This window comes from Annulohypoxylon maeteangense (genome assembly GCF_022496945.1).
Source record: "Annulohypoxylon maeteangense strain CBS 123835 unplaced genomic scaffold GGS22scaffold_12, whole genome shotgun sequence".
NCBI classification, from domain to species: Eukaryota; Fungi; Ascomycota; class Sordariomycetes; order Xylariales; family Hypoxylaceae; genus Annulohypoxylon; species Annulohypoxylon maeteangense.
The window spans coordinates 761,568-781,740 of record NW_025953259.1 but is presented as its reverse complement, the minus strand read 5'-3'; the positions used below and the strand labels follow the sequence as shown (position 1 = coordinate 781,740).

Genomic DNA, 20,173 nt, shown 5'->3' with positions numbered 1-20,173 from the left:
TGTCTTTTGCTTGCTGGCTAAGCATTTTAGTCCTACGTCCTAAGCCTTGCTTCGCGACATAGTTACTTGGTGGGTAATAGCTATCGTTACTGGAATCATATGGGTCGAGCATATATATATCCCGAGGATCCTGCTCTCTTCATTTCGAGTTCTCATCACAATACCACCTTCCACGACAACACAATCGGATCGGTATTACGCAGGATAAACAACAAAATGGGTCGCACTCAAGTCCTCGTCTCAGCAGTCCTCGCGCTCGCGACTCTAAGCGTGGCAGTTCCCTTGCCCGGCTCAAGAATAGGATCGTTCAGGAGAGGAGCCTTAGCTCACAACACCTCCAGCAGCATCACTTGGGGTCCTTGCTCAGACCAATTCCCCTCAAGTCTCACTTGCGCGACGTACACCGTGCCCCTAGACTGGTCGAACCCGTGTAACGAGACAATAGAGCTAGGTCTAGTGCGCCTCGCGGCTAGCGACGAGAGCGCACGCATCGGAAACCTGTTCGTGAACCCGGGCGGCCCAGGCGGGCAGGCGTCGAGCCTCGTTGGTGGGCTGGCGCGGAGCCCGGATATCCTGGACCCGCAGATCCTCGCTCATTTCGATATAATCGGTTTGGACCCGCGAGGTGTCGGCCTCAGCACACCAGTCCAGTGCGACACCGCCGCCTTCAACAAACGCGTGTCCTTCTTCCCCAAGACACAAGCCGAGTACGATGAACTAGTCGCGTACAACAAGGCTCTAGGCGAGAGCTGCTACGCCAAATCGGGACGTCTCATCGACTTCGTCGACACCATCTCCGCCGTGAAAGACCACGAAGCAGTCCGCAAGGCTTTAGGCGACGAGAAGATCAACCTGTTAGGCTTATCATACGGAACCCAGCTCTTCAGTCAATACGCCGAGCTATTCCCGGACAACATCCGGACCATCGTGCTCGACGGGAATCTGCAGCATTCCCAGAGCGAGTCCTCGAACCTTCTCATCGAGAGCGCCACATACGAAGCCACACTCAAGAAATTCTTCGAATGGTGCACCAACTCCACCTCAGAAGAATGCACGCTCTCCGGCTCCGACGTACAAGCCAAGTACCAAAGCGTCCTCGACAAAGCCATCGCGGCCCCGATCCCCGCGCCCGGCTGCGACAACACATCCTGCCGGTCCGACGTAACAGACGAAGACCTCCGCTTCACAATCCAAGGCTCCCTAATCTCCACCTCGAACTGGCCCGCCCTCGCCGTCGCCCTCTCCCAAGCCGACGCCGGCAACGCCACCCTCATCTCGCAGAACAACGCCCTCGCCGTCGGCGACGCCTACGCCGACTCCACTCTCCTAGCCGGCACCGCAATCGCCTGTCAAGACTGGGACCACGCCTCCACCTCCCTCGCCGACGTCGTCGCAAAGGGAACCCTCGGCGCGAACTTCAGCCCCCTGACCCGCGGCGCTTGCCAGAGCTACAAGATCCAGACCTCGTGTATCGGCTGGCCGGCCCCTCTATCTAACCCGCCGAAGAAAATCGTGTATAAAGGCGAAACCACGATCCTACAGGCTCAGTCTACTTTTGACCCATCGACGAGCTATGCCTGGGGTCTGGGCTTGCACGCCGAGTTGGGCGATGAGAAGTCCGTGCTGCTTGTGCGCGATGGCGCTGGTCACACGAGTTATTTGAGGGGTGGAGCTACGACTGCGGCGATTAACGAGTATTTCTTGAACTTGACGTTGCCGGAGCCGGGGACGGTGCTTGATTCGTAGGGGGTTGATAAGGGTGTGTGGGTATGAGGAAAGATTGGTACATGTGTATGGACCTATGATTGAAGATGTATGTGGGCATGGCATACTATGAGATGAGCCGATTTGGAAACTTCGGATTTGTATATATTTAAGATGGCATTTATAGAGTTTATATATAGTGAATAATTCGTATTACTTACTCTTAATGTTTCTGGTTCAAATTTGGGGAAATGGCACACTACAAGCTCACATATGCCAGCAATCGATATTGCACTATCACCCACAGCAAAAGCTCTCATATTTTGTTTATGACCAGAGCCAATTCCTGCCTAGGTAAGGTAAAAATCCTACCGAAGATGCACACTTATGAAGAAAGGGGGCGCGAGCCAAACCTTCCCAAGCCAGCAAGTTATAAACGTTTCCTGCATTGAGGCCGTGACCGTGACTGTTAAGCTAGCCTGCCTTCCTGCAAATGTTCCCTGTGTCCTAAAGCCATCGCGAAACCATTGGGCTCTCACGCCCCTAGCTATTTATTTATAATTACATTAGCTCCCTAGCGATAACTATGAGCCGCCCTCATTTCCCGCAATTCCAATGCAGTTCATTCTAGGAACTCATTGGCTTGAATGGTATATTCCCTGGATCGATTCGATGTCATTAATTGCGTCGTTGAAAATGCGGGTGATCGAAGTGAGCACTCTCGCACGATTATTCTCTCCTCGGGTGTTCCAAAGCTCGACCATCATCTCACGATAGATCTGTTGAAGCTGTTCAATTGTACAGTCCGACGTGCGCTCGGTAACTCGCTCGAGGAAAAACCGGGCCGATCCCTCATCTACCTCCACCTGTTGCGAGGCAGAGGTACCTGATTGACGCTGCGATATAGATTGAGACGGATCTTCTGGAGTCGGATCATTTAGCAGGTTTACCGAGCTAGGGGCATATGATCTATTGCCTGCTGGAGATGCTTGAACACGAGGCCCCTGGAATGATCCGGGTTGGTGCATAATTCCTTGCGCCATGGCCTGAGCTTGCGAGTGAGCCCACGCATCACCGAATGTGAGTTGGCTGGAGACCGATTGAGTATCAGGAATGCTAGACTGGTCGTGGTTGTTGCCGTTGGTTGCCTGTGTACTGAAGTTGGAGGATCGAGTGGAAGGGTCCGACGTCTTGGTAGTTGACGCATCGTTTACGAACGCTGAAGGCGATACCCCGGCCGGGAGGGATTGCACAGCCGAGACCTGCGACATCCGACTTGTTCCTCCCGCACCCATCCGCATAGGGGTTTGAAAGGATGGTGCTTCCATATTTCCTCCTGTGGATGTTCTCGAGGTATAGAGAGATCGAGGTGCTTCCATGCGAGACTGCTGTGACAATGGCTGCATGACGAAATTTTGGCCACCGGCAACCGGGCTATTAGCCCCAGTCATATGAACATCTTCACCTACCGCTCGAGATGGCACAGATGTCCCATTCGCGGCAGGCGGAGGTGGTAAGCCCTCACCATTAGTGACAGATTCTTTTATGACTTCGAACCCGGCTGTTGTATGCAATCGCTGTAACTTCGGCGGATGACCGCTGAGTGGAGGATCTGCACCGTTAGTGGTATTAGGCTGGGAATGGCCCGAATTGGATTGTGCCTGTTTCCTGAGGGACTTCTGAATTCGTTTGTACTCCCTCTGTCGGAACAACTCTCTCTTCCAATCCCCTTCAAAATCATATCTAGCACGAAGATTCTCGGCGGTGTTTGTTACGTCTACCTCAACGTTGACATACATCTCATTTGCCTTGATGTAGGTAGCATGGTCGCCAAGGGTTTCGGAATCAGCTACGAAAGATCTTACATCCTTCAAAAATGCCTCCGGGGTAATGTAGAACGTATTAGCAAGTCTTGTCTCAATTGTGACGATATCAAGATTGTACAAGAACTTGTTTGTCGCAGTGTCGATAAGTCCTGGAGTCCCTTCAGGGTCCTTACCAAGCTCATAAGGGCGTGGCGGTGCGTTAGATACATCAGGTCTAACATAGTTAGGATCTGCCTCATCAAAGAGGTATTGGTACTTTGACTGCGGTATGACTGGATTACGGAACAAGCGGTACTTGCGCTTGATCTGATCCATAATAGGCAGCAGATGAACTTTCAACAAATTGAGGTTTCGTCGATATTGTAGATTCTCAGCGTTGATCTCTTCAAGTGTGAGCTGCTTGGACGGTGGCGGCGGGGCCACGGGAAGCACTTCTAGGACTCTCTTCTTTCTGTTAGCAGGATCAGGGAAGTCCTTAGGGTATCTTTGGATATGCTCCAATATCCTGCTGAAGTATTCCTGGCGGTTTGCCTATTTGTTGTTAGATATAGTCCACTAGTATAATAATGTATATCAGCCTTACCTCATGTGGACGGGCAATCTCTACGAAGTTCGAGTTCGACAACCCAAAGAGATCGTGCTTCAAATCGGGACTAATATGCTTCAATTCGGTTTCCGCAATTCCCACGACCATGATGGAATCGGTAGGTGATATCGTCCTAAGCATGGACATGAACGCAGTCAAGGCCGTAGATCCAGCTAACGCTTCATACCATATATCAACGTTCGGAATGAAGATGACGCTCGGCTTCTGTCGTCTAGCTTCAGCGAAAAGTCCGAAAAGCACTTGTTCAGGGGACTATTGACAAGTTAGCCATCATCCAAGATAGTGTCGCTTAAAGTATTTTGACAAGACGTACCATATTTTGACCGAGTATGTTTGGTAGGTCGAAGTTCTGTATATGAACACCTTCGAGATAGTGAAGGATGGCAGCGCCAATATAAACTTGACCCATTCCCTGAGAACCGCAAATCAAAAGTCGCGGACGATAGACACGAAATTGGTGGAACTCCCGTTGCAAGGCCTCCCGGCTGAACCCAAAGTCCTCGTCATCGTAAGGTTCAAACATAGCCTCATCCAGCGCCGTCACCTTCTTCTTACGAGGCAATACACTATCTAAAGAGTCGGTGATAGTCTTGAACTGGTCTCGCAGGAGCGGTTCGACGGGCTTGGGGAACGGAGCTGCCCCGGAAGTTGCAGACCTTTCTGAAGAGGGCACAATTTTGTTCTTCGACAGCATAAAGTCGGTCATGTGCACGTCTATCTTGCTTGGGTCAACAATAAGTTTCTCCTTCGACGAATAGATCTGAGGGTACGATCTCTGAATCGCGTTGATGGCCGCCTCAGTGCACATAGCACGTAGGTCGGCACCACCGTAACCCTTCGTATCTCTGGCCAGAGACAGCTTGAATTGGTCAGAAAGACCCCAATCTTTGGTATGGATATCGATGATTGACTTGCGGCCGTCAACATCAGGCAAAGGAAAATAGAATTCTCGATCGAACCGTCCTGGGCGACGCAGAGCAGGGTCCACACTGTCTGGCCTATTGGTAGCGCCAATTACGATTACTTGACCGCGACCGTCCATTCCATCCATCAGAGCGAGCAGGGTAGACACTATCGACGCATGGATCTGCTCTTGCTTGCTGGAGCGGACTGGTGCAAGTCCATCAATCTCATCAAAGAAGATAATACTAGGTTGCGTCTTCCTAGCTTCCTCAAAGAGAAGCCGCAATTGCTTCTCGGCTTCACCGACCCATTTGCTCAGCGCATCGGCACCCTTACGCATATAAAACGTAATTTTCTTACCACCGATACCAACGCTATTTGCAAGAGCCCGAGCAAGTAACGTCTTTCCTGTTCCCGGAGGGCCATGGAATAACACACCTCTCGGCGGGGTAACATGGAATTTGGAGAAAAGTTCTGGGTAAAGGAGAGGTAATTGTACCATCTCTTTGAGTTGCTCGATATGACCTTGTAAGCCACCAACTTGGGTGAAGTCGACGTTCATATCAACACCCAGTGGGTCAGCATCGGCCAGGGCTTTCGAATTCTTAATCTTGCCAACATTTAGTGTAGGCGCTGCCATGAGACCACCACTCTCCCTATTTCCATGTGATGGCCCTAGGTTAGGAGCCGCGGAAGTTGGCGTCATGCCTGCCATTCCTCCTACATCCGAGCGGAAGTTCATTTCATCGTCGCTGCTGTCGGAATCGGCACCACCCGCTGCGCCGGTTCCCCAAGGTCCGCCGAGCAGTGCGCCATTAAGACCAACGCCGCCTAAGGCGCCAGCAACTGTATGGAGGTTATGGTCCCAGCCGCCTCCCCCATTACCGCGTCCACGACGACGATTTGTTGTTGCAGCTGCATCGTCGTTGTCTTCTTCTTGTTCGAACGGGATGCTATTGAGCGGCGCTATCGCGTAGTTCACCGGCTGGCCTCTACGGCGCCTCGTTGCTTCTCTACTATCGAAGAGTATTTCAGGTGAGCGACGACGCGTCCTACGTGTACGAGAATCCTGGGTCAGATCTGCAAGTTCTTCCGCCACTTCATCCCCGTCAACTTCATCTTCGTCTCCAGACTCGTTACGTCGTTGAGACCTTCTTGCAGATCTTCTCCCCTTCCCTCTCGACGATCTCCGACCGCGGGCACTAGGACTCGAGTTCTCGTCATCGCCGCCACCCAGATCATTCTTGTGAGTCTCGGAGCCGGACATGTTCTCGTCTTCAGAATCATTACCGGGCTCAAAGTCACTGCTAGGCTCTTTGAGCGACTTTCCCAGCCGAGACTTACGGGTTAGTCGGCGCGTTCGCTTCACTGGACTTTCATCCTCAATGGCAACATTCTCGGTAGCGGCCGTCAATTGGTTAGCTCTCGTACCACGTGTTTTGCGCGAAACGGGAGCAACATCATCTTCATCCTCCTCGTCCACATCCATGCGGTCGTTAGCTTCTACCGTTTCAATGGGCTCCTCGTGGTCGTGGGCAGCGTCTTCATCCGCATCCGCATCCGCGTCGGCATCCGCGTCAGCATCAGCCTCCGGGTGCCCGGGTACATTTTCCTCAGGCACTGTAGCATCTTGGACGATGGGATCTTCGACAATCTCGGCCTCGGGAGGCGGGTTTTCTTCTTGGGTATCAGCCTCTACTACGGTGGGTATTGTCTGCTTAATGCCTTTGCCACTTCGAGTTGGCCGACTAATCCGACTGAAAGTTTCGGGGCTCCTGCTCTTGGATCCACGAGCTGGTCTTGCATGTCTTCCAGAATTCGATAGCTCGACTAAGTCAGCATCATCTTCGTCAACCGTACGAGCCCGGGTACTCCTTCTAATCCCGATCGGAGGAGGGTTCGCATTAGAGGCGGCACGCGTCTTTCGTGCAGACTGGGGAACCCGAAGGGTTATCAGCTTCCTCTGGCGGGGTGACTTCTTAGGAGGTTCTTTAATAAGGTCATCCTTCTCCTCGTTCGAGTCGCGAATTAATTCTTCATCTTCATCTTCTGAGCTTTCCTTGTAACTTTGGTGTTTGGTAGCCGCCTTTCTAATACGACGGCCGGTGGTTTCGTTTATAGGAGGTTCAGGCTCGTCCTCATCATCTTCCGCAAATGAATTCTCTTGATCACTATCATCAAGTTCTTCATCGTCCTCAATATCGGAACCCCGATATCTACCCTTTTTACGAGAAATGGGTTTATTCGCTCTATGCGCACGCGTTTTCTTCTGTGAGCGTGGGCGATCGATGTCGGGCTCAAAGTTCTCATCATCAGAATCGGATTTGTTGGGATCGAAATCCAGAAGATCTCTCTTTCGTTTACCAGCCATATTGAAGGGGGGCCTTCAGGCAAAGTATCAAAGACTTCAAAGTTGGTAGTGTTAGCAGGGAGGATCTAGGATTGCATCATATCTTGCAAGTTGCTAGTGAAAGAAAAGACTGTGGAAGACAGGAAAGATTGAAAAGTTAATCAAAGCATGGGATAATAGAATGGACAGGCACCAAAGGTAAGGCCGACTAATATGACGCAGCTGTCCACAATTTGACAAATGATAGGGTCTCCGGGCACGCTACAGCGTTAGAGGAGGGAACGAACCTTCGAATATAAAAGGGGCAAGAAAGCTTAAGCTTTCGGCGAACGGCCGGAAGGTACGAAGGGAGACGAATATCCCAGAGCTACAAGTCCAAATAATCAGTATACGATCTACCATCTCCTACACGTTAACGATCACTTCACGATGGAAAAGCATACCCAGAAGTTGTCTCAGGAGAGACAAGACTATAGGCTGAGTTATTGTCGATATTCTGCACGGCAGAACGATCGCGCTTGCCGTTCAGACTCGCTCGAAGTCAAGTCGGGAGTGCTACAATGGAAGTAATCACAATGAGATCGAGATCACTCCCATTCACACGGTAATGTGCTTCTAAATATTCGGACTACGGCATTTAGCAATTCGATTGGATGGTTCGTCAACAGATTCTTTTCCGGGTTTGTCTTCGATGATGTCACGGTTGTCTAGTTGGCTAGGTAGGAAATCGACAGGTGGGCGTATTAGGGATCCCCCAGACGATTGTCGAGATAGTATCCGCGAGTAGACACGATAAAAACGACGCGACAAGGACGGGATGTTGAGGAACTCGAAGTCAAAGGCGAGACTGTCAAATGAGTTGGATAGTTAAGATACTGTTATTAAGATGATGCAGGGTTCTCGATTGAATTCAATGGCTATATGGGAAGATCCGGACAAGGGAGGTCTTTGGGAGGCATATGCAAAAATATGGGATATGTCGTATCAAATAATAGAGAAGAGGCGCAGGCTAACGTCAAACATTGATAACATTGAATGATAAAGGATAAATTCAATGAGGGTAGCGTTGCCTGGTCGAGATGTAGAATGATAATAATGAAAAGGGCAAATGAAGGAAGCGTCGGGACGAGTTCTGAGTTGCGTGAAAAGTGTGAAAGGCGCAAGCTGAAGGGTGAAAGAGCTTCGGGGGGATTTAGTAAGGGTTTAGGTAGTCACTTGTCGCGCGTTTCTGCGCTTTCTGCTTTCTGCACAGGCGGGTAAGGGGCACGGACCACTGCAAAACACAAATGTCCCACAATGAAATAGGCCAATAACCAATCAAATTCATTCAAATCGTACCCGCCAAGATTTATTTTGCGTGTCATACCAAAAAATTACCAAAACAACTCTACCCCGACGACTCCGACAATCCATTCATCTTCACTCCCAATTTTCAACATTTAAATCTCGACGTCTTCAAGATCCCGGATATCTTTAGCTTCCAATACCAAAACTCATCTTCTATGACCTTTTCTTGGGTCGCCTACACATTTAATAGGTAATTGACTAATTTTTGCCCCTTACCCGCCCGGCGGAGGATGCACATGGAATCAAATGCAAAATGCAACTTCATCATCTTCGACCTGAATATCTCCAAGGACCCATCCCCAGATTTGCATCATATCGACGGCGCTACCATGCGGCTCAAAACTCAAGGTCAGCCCTATGAGCCGCTCAAAGGGGTCGGGAACGTGGTTGCGTGGGTACGATAGGTACAATCAGGTACGTGGAGGGACCCAATGTTTTTTTTTTACTCTTAGCCTGTTTGCCGACGCCGGGCTTGGTGGGTTGAATCATTTGTTCCTGCCTGAGGCAACAACTTAATGGCCTTAACGATCGATCCTACTTAGTCAAGTCACAGGGTTTGATTAAAACGTTGCACGTGCTTTAGCCTGCCTCATATGCCGGCTCAAGACAGTGGACAGTGTAACGCTAACATGAACACTAACATGAACAATAACACAATACAAATAGAATCCTTTTTCTTTACAATTTTGGAGATGTATTTCGAAAAACTATCATCAGTATGCAATTCTAAGTTTAACAGGAATCCTAAGTTGAGATTTCATCACTTCTTCATTATTCAGAAAGAAACGAAAGAAAAATTTCTAAACTTTCTCGAGATGTTTCAATTTTCCGAAATTACGAAGTTGAGTCAGCTCGATTCGGTTCGCCTCAGGCAGCAACATTTCCAGCTGCACCGATCCAATCCATGGAGGATGATCCCCACTCTTCCTGGATATCGGCACAGCTCCGGGCAAGGAAATGGTTCGCGTCCCGCCGAATAATCTAATCACATGCCGTTTATCCGTACCTAGTAGCTGGAGCTGCCGTCGGTCTTCGAAATCAACAAGCTGGGTGCGCGGTTTTGCCAATGGCATCAACGGCATCAGGAAGTTTCCAATCATTCGTGACTCCGCCATTTCCCATAACCTGTTTTATTAGTTCCTCCCGGTTCTTCTCTAGTCCCCCGTGACCAGCCTACTCGGTATTATAGCAGTGTCTAGACCTTTGAGATACCTCTTACGGACTACTACAGCTTCGCTACTTTGTAGAGAGTTGTTTCAGGCAAAGAAGCAGCTGCAGCGGCTGCAGTCGAGTATTCTCTTCGGGCAGCGAGCATACAGGGACGCATCATCGCCGTACCCAACACTGATCACTAACCCTATAACTTTACCGAACTGATCGAAATACATACATGAAAAGGTCTTGGCTGCGTGTCACGGCACCTTCGATTCTAATAGGGCTGACTAGGGAGTTCCACTAGGAAAAGAAGATCACTCGCGGGGTGACTAATAGCAGTGCTTCTGGCCTCAGTCACACACCGTCTGTTGCGTAGTCTCCCTGCAGTATGGTGTTCCTTCATCCGAATACCCATTGGCCGGAGAAGACAGATAACACCCTATACCAATTGCCTCACACAGACCCATCCACCCATTCAACCATCCCAGTTCGGGGTCCCCCGTAAGCATGCTAATCAGCGGCCATCCTAGGTCGGCCCAAGTGTTCCGTTACTTGAGCCGCCAAGCTCCTTGTCGAGGAGAATACGTATGGTAGGTATGGGTAGGGTAGGTAGTGAACAGACATGTATATATAGACCATTTCCAGGCAACAAGTTTTTCCAAGCTTGTCAATTTCCGAAGCCGTTTTTCCGTTAGGTTTCTTTTATAGCCATCATACATAAACTGCACCAGGAGTGCGCAATTGGCAACCCTGGAGGGCACTCATTCTACTTTTTGATTTACATCATAACTGTCGCCAACAGTTGCGCTCCAAGCTTGAAGCTTACTATATCACACACAACACACATATTTATTAATCAGACTCGACATATCATTGAGATCATTCAGAGTCCTCTCTGCTTGCCATCATCTGGTATCTAGTATCTAGAAGTAGATACTTCATCAACCCCACTATCCACTACCACTACCAATACACACGACATCGAAGCACCAATCAACTCCAATTGGATATGCCTTCGTCACGAGGTGTGCCTCCCACCCCACTCAACATAAGAGCCTCTAGCGAGACCAACACCACCCACGGCCGCCAAGGCAGCTTCGACTCCTCCTTTTCAGACAAAGATAGCAAGGTTGGTAGCATTGCTAGTCGCACACAACTCCTCGGGTCTAACCGCCCACAGGAAACCTCGAGGACCAGTCGATTTGACGAATACCGCAAATCATTCGGCCATCACAACCAAAACTCGCAAAAGTCTTCGAAGCCGCATTCGCCTACTGTGAACGTCTACACCCACTGTGGGCGACACACGGACCAGTACCTACTCGGCGGCTGGTCCGAGGCTTTCAAGAATGCCTTTAAGAAGAACTGAGCGCGCCCTGTCAAGTCTAAGAATGGCTTCACAGGGCGCGCTTTTCGTCGTCTGCGGTTTTTCTGTTTGATACAGTTTTTTTTTTCTCTGCAGACGCGACTCTGGAATTAATTGGGAATTGAGCGCGCAACTGGATGGGTTGCGCGGGAACGAGTTACGATCGGAATTATACCTACCTCACATATTGATCTTTTAATTGGATGAGAAACGAGATACGAATAAAATCTGCTCGAAAGCAAATTCTACTATCGTCATTTCTCCTTTGCATCGGTGACAGGCATATGCTAGATTCGTCGATCCGATCCCGGACTCTTTCGCCCGGCTACCGAGAACGTCGGAGAGTGGCGCAACTAACTAGAGTACATACCCGTCTATCTAACTCTACAGGACGAAACGCCTTCCTCGATAAATCTCCTAAAGAGTAAGGTATCCACGATATTCACTTTAGGAATAACCCCCTCTCAAGACAAACCTCTACGTCATATTTCTCTATACTCACCTAGCTAGTAGGTATATATACAGAGGATATGTTCGAGGAAAATGGACCATCGAACTTCGCGACCGAAACGAAACGGGATATTCCAGCTTGAGTCAAATTCGTATCTTCTCAAGAAGATACCTAACTAAGCAACAAAGCGAAATGTGATGGTTTCACAGCTAGTTATTTTGACGTTGGGCTGAGTCGTCGATCCCATATGTGGTGGAGAGGTAGAAGCTGTGAAACTATAGTTTTCAATCAATCGAATCCTTCTTATATCTTGTGTACAATTAAGATGACACGATCATCTATTCGTACGGATTTTGCTTGTATAAATGTGTAAAATTATGTATAGTGAAAGATGAACTACTGTTTCTGGGTTTCATGAGTGGTGTAGGATGCGCTTTTTCTACTCTACGGCATATTCGCCAACATCCTTCGTCCTTTACTTCTAGTTCATACGAATAGTGACATTGTGGCTTCGTGAAGAGGATTTTCGGTGGCTTCAGCATTTCCATCAATGATCTGTGTTTATGATGACGGATGAAACGCCACGATCCTCTAGTTGTATCACGAACAGGTTACACTCTCCTAGAAGTTTTTATAATTAGACTTCAGCGGTAGGATGTATCTTAAGTAAATGTTTCGATATATAGCGATATCCATTACCTACCGTAGTGGGAACATCCCACTTATGAGAATGATTCTAAATAGCTTCAAACTCTTACATGCATAGGAATGATTTAATTGGAAGAAATGATTCTACACTTGATACATTAATTCTACGATCGATACAATGATTCTATCGTCGATTTAATGATTCTACAGTCGATCTAATGATTCTAATTGTTACATGCATAGGAATGATTTAATTGGAAGCAATGATTCATAACTGATAGAATGGTTCTATTATTTAAGCCTTGTAATTCAACTTAGAAGTTGTATAATAGGTTTGATTCTTCGATTCTTCGATTCAGTTCGATTCTGCGATTCAGTTCGATTCTGCGATTCAGTTCGATTCTTCGATTCAATTCGATTGTATACTGGTATATTGCTTCATTAGTCAACTGCTTGATTGATAGATTCATAGATTGAAACGTACCTTGGTAGATTGAAAGATCAGAAGATTGGTATCTAGGTAGGTGTATTATTAGTATATTAGATCAGTCGATTGGAAGATATATACGTAGATAGAAACGTACATACCTTGATTGAACGATTCAAAGATTGCTTGCTTGCTTGATTGCTAGGTAGGTAGATTAGTAGATTGAATGATTGCAAGATTAATACGTACCTAGGTACTTACTTAGGTAAATTTATCGATCGCGCGATTGATATTCTGGTATATTTATTACTTAGATTAGTAGATTCAAAGGTTAAAAGATTGATATAATATGTACGTACCTGGGTTGGTATGGCGCGATAGCTTGATTGAATACTTTGTAAGGTTGAATGATTGAAAGATGAATAAATAAAAAGATGAAAAGATGAAGAAATAAAAAGATTGGCAAGGGAAGGTAGGTAAATAGATAGGTAAGAGGTACGAAATAGAAGGGAAGGTAACGAAGGCGGTAGGTATTCTGCCAGGTATTAGAAGTAATGAGGGTATCGCCAAAATAAAGGTAGGAAGGTCAGGTACGAGATTCAGGTTTTAATCACCTACCAAGGTAGATCGAATAAATCGAATAAATCGAACTGATCAAACTGATCAAATTGACTGACCGAATTGACTGAATTGACTGAATAGATCGAATAGATCGAATACGTATTTACTAAGGTAGGTGATTGAACTGATCGAATAGATTGAATAGATTGAATAGATTGAATAGATCAAATAGATTGAATAGATCAAATAGATTGAATAGATCAAATAGGTTGAATATATCGAATACGTATTTACTAAGGTAGGTAGGTGATTGAACTGATTGAACTGATTGAACTGATTGAACTGATTGAACTGATTGAACTGATTGAACTGATTGAACTGATTGAACTGATTGAACTAATTGAACTGATTGAATAGATTGAAGTTCAAGGAATGATTCTTAGGTATAAAATCTTTAGAAGAAAGTGAGGTTATTCGAACTTTGGAAAGTACGAAAGGGTGGAATAATTATTCATAATTAATTCGATTGTAATCTAAGGAATGATACTTGAAGGAATAGGTGTTGTTGATGAATTCGATTACGATGTAAAGAATGATTCTTTATTATTTACTGATTCGATTGCGATCTAAGGAATGATTCTAATATTAGTCGAAGGAATAGTTATTATTAATGGAATGATTGAATGGAAAAGAATGATTCCTAAAATATTTCAGGAAAAGTGAGGTTATTTGTATGTATTTTATGGCTTTAGAATGATTCTTAAACATGATCAATTCTCTCGATATACCTTGCCACCAAATTTGTATGGGAAGGTACTTAAGACTAGTGGAAATATTCTTATAAAAAGAATAATTATCTTATAACAATGATTGTAAAAATATCCGTTTTGCCGTTACGGTAGCTTAGTACCTATAGGGAATCGTAATTCATATTTAGGGGAAACATAAGAACATAAGTACCTATCCTCGATTCCTAGAAGAGATTTTGGCCGAAGCGGCTACTGACGTCCACAAGATAGAAAGATCGTAGCCTCCCTAAAACAAGCATACCTAATTAACCTTATCTCAATGTTTGTGCTTGGGAAAATAGCATTGGCCAATAAATTTCCCTTAAAAAGCGCATTGGATCCAGCCTTCGGATACCGACCTGCGTAACATGCAGCCGGCAGTTTGGCAATAAAGTCTAGCGACGGTTACCCGCGCAGAGCCCTTACTTAGTTGCTTCCCAACAACTCGGTTCCCGTTTCCCCAACCTCTGAAGTGCATAGGTGGCGCTCCAGTTGTCGTCGACTCGGCTACATAGGACTAGGGTTTGGTCGCCTCGCTTGCGGATCTAGAACATGGTGGATATTTTTACAATTACGTCTCCCTTGGGCGCGTCATTTGTTCATGTGATACCGACTGATAGAGGGATTACGTCCTAGCTAATGTTGCTCCGTAATAACCTCGAACGAAGAAGTCACCTGCCATTCTGACCTACCTACCTAAGCATCGGGCTCTGATCGAGAGATTGATCGAAACTATCTCCTATCAAATGTTGTGTTCCGGTTTTCGGTGTATCGATATCTTACATGGCTATAGTCTAAAAATGGTGGTACGTGATTACCGCATATTTATCTCCGATTCATTCGAATTTCTGCGTGTTTTGGTTACTGGCAGTAGATATCAGTAAGTTGCCGATTTACCCGCAGCAAGCAACGCTACCTATTCTCGAAGCCGCTAGCCGCATGTCCTATGCTGGGGCATCTCAGCGCACCCATTGCTGCGGGACGCGCCGGATACGAGGGCCCGAGCTTCGGAGCATTTCTTCTGATCAAGAGACGCTATTTCCATTGGATACTGCATGTAGTGGCTGTCGAGATCACTAGCTCGAGCTTTCGTGTTAACGAGAGTTACATACGTCACTACAAGAACGATAGTGGTGGAAATATGAAAAGGTAACTGCCATTAGGCGTAATCGAGATCGAAAGTCCTGATTGGCAACTTTTAAACGTGGTCTAAAGAAGAAACTCGGATGAGTTATGTCGTGATTATATATATGCGGTGGTAGGGAGCGGACACCCGCGGGGCAACAAGCTTATTCAGGTCCGGAGTCCCGGTGTCGAGCGGTACACCTCACTCGTGGAACTTTAACATGACGCCCAAGTGGCTGACATACGCCCGCTTAACCATGAGGGTCTCGACCCTGTGGATTTGAACCCCTAGCTAAGTTACACAGGCGGTCAACCAAGTACGTTTCAAAACGACCCACGATCCCTAGCCTTGGGACGAGATCGTCGTAGCAGGCTTGCCTAGATCAACTGATCTGTCTGTGGGGGAAGACGTCACGGATTGTCTTGCATGAGGTTTGCGATGTTGGAGACACAATCCTCTTCGTAGGACGTGAGATCTGGAAACTAGTTGATTGATGTCTTTGTAGCCTAGCTCGACCCGATTTGACTAGACGTCCCAGATATGCTAATGAAAGGGCGGTAGATTTCGGGTGCGGGATGCGCTTGTTTGCTGATCGGGTGCTATACCGACAGCAATGAGATTTCGCATAGATGTATACTGTCAAGGGGAGAGTACACTATCTGCATGCCTCATATGAGATCGCCAAGGCTATTCGTCTAGGATTCTAATCCTGCAGCATTGACACCTTAGATTGACGTACGCTGTGATAGTTATCCTGAGATACATGTTAACTCTTGACAACAGAACATGAACATGAAATTAAGTAGACAAATGGGTTAATAAGTTAACAACGTAGGATACTTTTGTGACCCATGTAGTAGGTATATGCAAAGCATCGGATACGCAACGTCCCGTAACGGAGATGTAGAGATATGTGTAGTAAGATATTATTCATTAAGTTAGTCTAATCCCCCCCTTTAATTTTTGTTCTTTCTTTGGCTATTAAGTGACAAATTTGTAATTGGTTGGAAGTGAGAGGCTGATGGTTATGGTAACTTATAACCACACTAAAATGTTACCTCGGCTTTTGACACACGGCGACGGTCCAAGATCAGAGCTAGGAGGGAACAAGTTGATGTGAGACTCGGAGGTCACATAGAACAGACTCAATAGAAACTAGTTGCGCAGTGAGTATCGTGGGAATTGTTTAGACAAGGGCACCAGCTGGGAACTGGCATCCATATCCAAGACCTGTCCTCGCGTACCTGGGTAGGTAGTCATTCTTATCCCACGTTATGAGACTCCGAAGCGAAGTCGTATCGTCTAGGTGACTGAAGATCGAAGTCTTGTAAGAGCCATCGGAAGATAGAAAAGCAGTGGGTGAAAAGCATTGTTCTTTACCACGATCCTATCTCTATATTCGAGCGGCGTTTAATATAAATAAATGCATTGAGGATTAGTGCCTTGTTAGATATTCGGACGCAAACTTGGAAATCTCAATGGCATCCCTGTAGCGGCTGTTGTCGCATATAGCCAAGCCTGGAGATATCAGAAGGTAGAGATACCTTCCGCATTAGACGAGCGGCGGCGCTTTACTGATTTTGGATCGCGTTTCCACGTCAAAACCTAAGGTTACAATTGAAATATCCAAGGAATTCATGTGTAATGCTCTTTTGGGAACATAGACCTTCTAATTAAGGCAGGGAAGGACATCATCCTCGACCGTTGACGCCAACCATAGAACTCACAAACAAGATTATTTTATTAGTACCTACCTAACTAGTAAAAGCAAAAGCTTACTTACGTACTTACAGTTATAGAACTGGGTAAATGGGATATATATCTGCTTAAGTACCGTACCCGGGTATGCATCTTTTTCTTTTAACATAATCATTCTTTAAAATGCTGAAACAAATTGGCATAATGCTATCAACTCCAATGGAAACTTTTAAAAATTGACCTGCATTAAGCACTCATACGAAGTAGGATATGCAGATCAAAGAGAAAAAAATAGGGGCTCAATACGGGGTCCTTCTAATAATAACACCTAGCAATAAGATGGACGTGGGGAAAAGGGGGAGAGATCTCCAAGAACGGATCTGAATCGTCGTTTAAAATATACCAAAACGGTAAAATTGACCCGTTTTGCATCTAACCGATTTATCAAAACATCCGAGAACCGTTGGTCTCTGCTTCTCCCCAGATTGATGATCCTCTGTTGGTGAATCTATGTACCTACCTAGTAACTTACTGATAATTGAACGATGATTGTAAAACAACATGAGTGACACATTAGACACTTATCGATGAAGAGAAACGAAGTTGCTTTTTAGATGATTTCTATTATTATAAATACTTCAAGGTTATAATGATATACATAGCCTAGATACTACTAGGTAGGTATGTAGGTATGTCTTTAAACACTGTACAAGGATTACCTTGCTTTAAATACTACTATCCTGTATCAATCCCGGTCTGCATGTCGGCTTGCTGCATAGGTAGGTAGGTATAGTAGTTAAAAATTCCGGCTACTGTGCGGAAACTTGAAAGGCAAGCAATGATAGGTGTAAGAGGTATGTACTCTCTAAGTACTTACTAGCTAATTGGAAGTTTGAAACCATACATCATTCGTTTCGGTTTTTTCTTTCTTTCTTTATTTCTTGATGGCTCGTCACCCAGCATGTCACTTCATCTTTTCCTAGGTAATGCTAGGTTGCGGACGCATTGTTCTCTCACGTAGTTCCATCTACACAAAGAATCATTAATCGTTGGCTCAAACAAGTAAAGATGGTGTTGATCGCTAGTGTGGATTGGTTCTCAATGCTGGGGGATCTTCCCTTTTCGACATCTCGAAATGAATGATCTCCGGTGGTCCCGTCACTGGTCACTCTTCACAGTACAAGAGGACGAACCACGGTACCTGCAGATGACATTGGGCAAGACACCCTTAAAACATGGGCTCTTAAGTCGATCTATCAAGATATGTCTTCTTGCGTTGCTAACCGCCGATCAATGTTAAAACACAAACTTTAAGCCCCGAACAGTGAACAGTAGGACCATCTTAATAATACCTAGGTGCCTATTTAGGTATGTGTGTTTTCCAACGTTGCTATACCTTGATCGCTTAGACGCATCGTTGGTGCATTCATGCATGTAGTTGCCGAACCGGTGCTTACCCGTTGCTAAGGTTTCTTTCTGGAAGCAGTTTGAAGCGGTGCATAACGCAAGCCTGGAAGCATTGGCACCGATGCACCCAAATTTCGAAGACTCCGAAGACTGCCGTCTCACTAATATCTATCCATGAAAGACGAGGGGAAAAAAAAGGATACTTGCTGCTTAAGTATACAGGTGCATATGTAAGTAAGATGTAACCCCCTTAGCCATATATGTAGGCTAGCAAGGTATGACGGAAGTCATCCCGTCGTCTGAATTCGCATCTGTAAACTTTTAGAGCCTCCACGTATGACGGTCACGTCATTCCCCTGAGTTGAGGCTATGATACACACATACATAGTACTGTATGTATGTATATATGGTCACCGAGGCTCGGCTCTTTTCGTCAGATGTTGATTGCTTGCTTGCTCGTTGTGTACAACATCAAAATCTTCTCGAAGCTCGCTAGTAAAGAATCCACTTGGCCTCCCAGCCTCTCCACACGCAGACATCGCTCTCTCTAGCATGAGAATTGGGAATTCTTGGATTGACGAGGCAATCGAACCATGGATGCAGAAACGGTGTGCGGCGAATTCTCCAAGGGCTCCATCGATTTATGTATTGTACTGTACTCCGTGTGGCCGCCGCGTCATGCTGTAAAGCATCCTCCGATCCCCTTGTCGTGCTCTTGTCTAGCGCGACAGGGCAGTGAGCGCAGACCAATAGATGGTCATTGTCTCATCAACAATCCCGGCCAATTGGCACACGGGGCTTGGATGAAAAGGGTTTAGTAGCATATATAGGAGGAAGACCTTTAATATGAGATAGCGCCGTCGCGAGACTTCCGAATAAGTATCTATTTACCAACCTAGTACCTAGAAAAACACGTACCCGCTAAAGCAAACAAAAACAACGACGGTGGCAGAGCCTTCAACGCTTGCTAGCGCGCCCCCTTTCTTTGGTAAACGCGCTGAGATTTAGTATTTAGTTTAGTACCTAAAGTTGCTGAATAGGGGACATCGCTGTATTGAATAGGCGGTGTTAGAATGGTTAGAACGACCTGTAATATTGTCATGCAGTCAAGTCACCTACATCAGCCCATATCTACATGTATGATTGACCGTGATACGGGTAGGAATTCATGCAAGTGATGCAATTCGTCGATATGGAATTTCGTCTCTCCTCTTTTTTTCTTATTCCGCGTAGTCGTAAGGCGGGCAATTCGTTTATCTGTGTCATAACAGAGCAGGTATGTACTGTATGTAGGTAGCATATGTATGTCCAACCACCTAAGAACGGGAGTGATTGAAAAGGCGAGATGGGTTTTACAGTTGTCGGTTAACGAATTGTTGGATTTGTTGTTTTTCCAAGGGTTCTAAAGTATCTAATCCAATCCACTATCGTGGGCTAAATACTTAGATACCAGGATGTTCCATTGTTCTCTCCTCCAGTTCCGAGCATATTTCACAAGGGAAGAGCTATGTACCTTACTTAGTTTCTTTAACTGTGGGTCATTTCCCTCGTACAAGCTACGTAGTGAGGTACCTACCTTTATCTGGTTAACACCTGCAGCCAGTAGACGGCCATTACACGGAGTCTTACTCTGGTCCACTCTACTTGTGCTCCACCTGAACACAGCATGTACATCCCATACTGCTAGGTATAATACCTAGATAGGTACCGTTCCTGTAGAATTGGATACCACGCTACAACAACGCTACGATACACGCTAATCTGCTAGGTAACTTCAGCACTAACTGGCACTGCCTTGCCTGAAAGATT

At 46.2% G+C, this 20,173-nt stretch overlaps 3 protein-coding genes across 3 annotated transcripts; 2 read left to right on the top strand and 1 right to left on the bottom strand.

Annotated features, from left to right (window-relative positions):
• The first annotated feature begins 16 nt into the window (after positions 1 to 16).
• Positions 17 to 1,924, top strand: GGS22DRAFT_167279 (alpha/beta-hydrolase). Its single transcript, XM_047961965.1, has one exon. It carries the CDS (start codon positions 100 to 102, stop codon positions 1,744 to 1,746), a length of 1,647 nt encoding a protein of 548 aa, XP_047817373.1. The 5' UTR covers positions 17 to 99; the 3' UTR covers positions 1,747 to 1,924.
• Positions 1,925 to 2,001: 77 nt separating this feature from the next.
• On the bottom strand, positions 2,002 to 7,487 carry GGS22DRAFT_167278 (AAA-domain-containing protein). The gene is made up of 3 exons (XM_047961964.1): positions 4,451 to 7,487; positions 4,114 to 4,389; positions 2,002 to 4,061 (listed from the first exon to the last, which is right to left on the bottom strand). The coding sequence occupies exons 1-3, from the start codon at positions 7,409 to 7,411 to the stop codon at positions 2,340 to 2,342; spliced, it is 4,959 nt and encodes a 1,652-aa protein (XP_047817372.1). The 5' UTR covers positions 7,412 to 7,487; the 3' UTR covers positions 2,002 to 2,339.
• Positions 7,488 to 10,756: 3,269 nt separating this feature from the next.
• On the top strand, positions 10,757 to 11,361 carry GGS22DRAFT_32585 (uncharacterized protein). Its single transcript, XM_047966816.1, has one exon. It carries the CDS (start codon positions 10,902 to 10,904, stop codon positions 11,259 to 11,261), a length of 360 nt encoding a protein of 119 aa, XP_047817371.1. The 5' UTR covers positions 10,757 to 10,901; the 3' UTR covers positions 11,262 to 11,361.
• The last annotated feature ends 8,812 nt before the right edge of the window (positions 11,362 to 20,173 follow it).